This window comes from Aedes aegypti, unplaced genomic scaffold (genome assembly GCF_002204515.2).
Source record: "Aedes aegypti strain LVP_AGWG unplaced genomic scaffold, AaegL5.0 Primary Assembly AGWG_AaegL5_hic_scaff_1185_PBJ_arrow, whole genome shotgun sequence".
Lineage (NCBI taxonomy): Eukaryota > Metazoa > Arthropoda > Insecta > Diptera > Culicidae > Aedes > Aedes aegypti.
In genome coordinates, this window is record NW_018734607.1 from 1 (window position 1) to 2081 (window position 2081).

The 2081-nt window shown below is 54.3% G+C and overlaps 1 protein-coding gene across 1 annotated transcript; it reads right to left on the minus strand.

Annotated features, from left to right (window-relative positions):
- Positions 1-17: 17 nt before the first annotated feature.
- On the minus strand, positions 18-1676 carry LOC110680310 (ribosome-binding protein 1-like; the record flags this gene model as incomplete). The annotated part of the gene is made up of 1 exon (XM_021856146.1): positions 18-1676. A coding segment is annotated over exon 1 (1659 nt), but the record flags the coding sequence as incomplete, so codon positions are not given.
- Positions 1677-2081: the final 405 nt, after the last annotated feature.

Sequence of the window (2081 nt, forward strand, 5' to 3'; positions counted from 1 at the left end):
CCACGATCAGCCTTCACCCTCGCTTTTCTCGCGCCGTTTTTCCGTCTGCGCCTTTGCCCGTTCTGCACGGCTTTTTCCACTCCCTTGCCCCCGTTCCCCTTTGCCATCGCTTTGCCTGTGTTTTCTTTCCCTTGGCGTCCCCTTTTTCTTTGGGATATGTTGCCGTTGTGGGCCATCCCACTTTTGACGGCCCCAGCCCCGACCCTGCGCTTTTTTCGCGCACGTTTGTCCCGGCGCCTCTGACGGGCTCCCGCTTCTTGCCTTGTTCCGCCTCGGGCGTTGTGTTCTCCTGCCTCCCGGTTCCCCCGCCCAGTTTCCTTCGGCCGTTCCTTCGTTTTCAGTTTCTCCCCCGTTCGGGTTTCTTGGTCGTGTCTCCCCTGACGCTTTCCCTCCGACTGGCCCTTCCCTGGACACCTCCTCCCCGGTAGTTGCTTGCAGGCCGTTCCTTCGGCTCGTTCTTTCGCTCTGTTCCTTCGGCCCTTGTGCCTTTCTTTGTACCCTTTCCCCTTCGGCCAGTTCCCTGTGGCATTTCTTTCCCACCGTTTCCTTCCCCTTCGGTTTGCCTTTCCCTCCTGGCCTTCCTTTTTCCCGCCTTTCCTTTGGCCTTCCCCTTCGGCCCTCCTTTGCCACCCCTCGGCCCTTTCAATTGGCCTTTCTTCCGCATTTTCTTTGCCTTTGCTTTTTGCCTTTCCTTCCCGCCTTTTCTTCCACCTTTTTTTTGTCGTTCCTTTCGCCCTGGCTCCCTGTTGGCTTTTTTTTTTTCGGCCTTTCCGCTGGACCCCTGACCTTCGCGTTTCGTTTCGTCCTTTTCCCTTCGGCACTTTCCCTCCGTCCTTCCTTTGGCCTCCTTGTTGCCCCCCGGCCCTTTTTCTTCTGCTTTTTTCTTCGGCCTTTCCCTTCCGCCTTCTTCTGCCCCTGGCCTTTTCTTGTGTTTCCGCTTCCGACCTTCCGGCCTTTGCTTGTGCACTTTCCCTTCCTGCCTTTCTTTGGCCTGCCTTCACCCCTTTCCTATTCGGGCTTTCCTTCGGCACATTCCTTTGGCCCTTCCACTCGTCCGTTCGTTTCGCCTTTCTTTCCGCCTTTTCTTTCGCCTTTCCTTGTTGTTTTTGGCCCTTTGACCTCCCTTGTGCGTTTTTTTTGTGACTTTTCCTTTCGGCCGTCTTTCCCCTTTCCTTCTGGCTCCTTTCCTTTGGCTTTTCGCCCCTTTTTCTTTGCCGATTTCTTTTTCCCCCGTTTCCTTCTTTCTTTCCGCCTTTTTTTTCGCCCTTCTCTTGCCTTTGCCCTTTTTTTGCCCTTTCTTTTGTACTTTTTTGGCCTTTCCCTTCGCCATTTTTCCCTTTGGCCTTTCCCTTTTGGCCTTTCTTTCGGCCTTCCTGCGCCCTTTCTGTGCCAGTTCCATCGCCCTTCTGTCGGCACCCTTTCCCTCGGCCTTTTCTTCGCAACTTTGCCCTTTGGCTGTTTGGTTGGCTTTTCCTTCGGCCTTTCTGTCGGCTTTCCTTCGCCCCTCCTTCCGGCCTTTCCTCTGGCTTTTGGCTTTGGCCTCCTCCGTCTGCCCTTTTATGGGACTCTCTCACTCTTTCGGCCTTTTCTTTGCCTTTTCTTTGGCGTTTTTCCTTTTGGCCTATTCCTTCCGGCCACTTTCTTTTGTCTTTTCTTTCGCCCTTTCCCCTGGCCATTTTCCTTTGGCCTTTTTTTGTCGCCCTTTTCTTTTGGGACCTTCCTTTCGAACATTTCACTTCCCCTTCCCGCTTGCTTTTGCCCTTTCCTCTTTTTCCTTTCGACCACCTTCTGTGGCTTTTCTTTTGTCCTTTCTCGGCCTTTCCCCTGTGGCTTCCCTTCGTACTTCCCTTCCCTTTTTCTTTGAACCTTTCCCTTTGGTCTTCCCCTTCTTTTTTTTCGCTTTCTCTCCGCCCTTTCCTTCGCGTTTCGCACGCCACCTTTCCTTCGGCCTTTTCCTCCCTTTTTTTCCCGCCCCTGCTCTCGGGTTTCCTCCGGGCGTTTCCTTCTGGCGCCCTTCCCCCCTCCCACGTTGCCCCCACTTCCCTGCGCCCTTCTCCCCGACCGCTTTTGGCCGGCCTTCT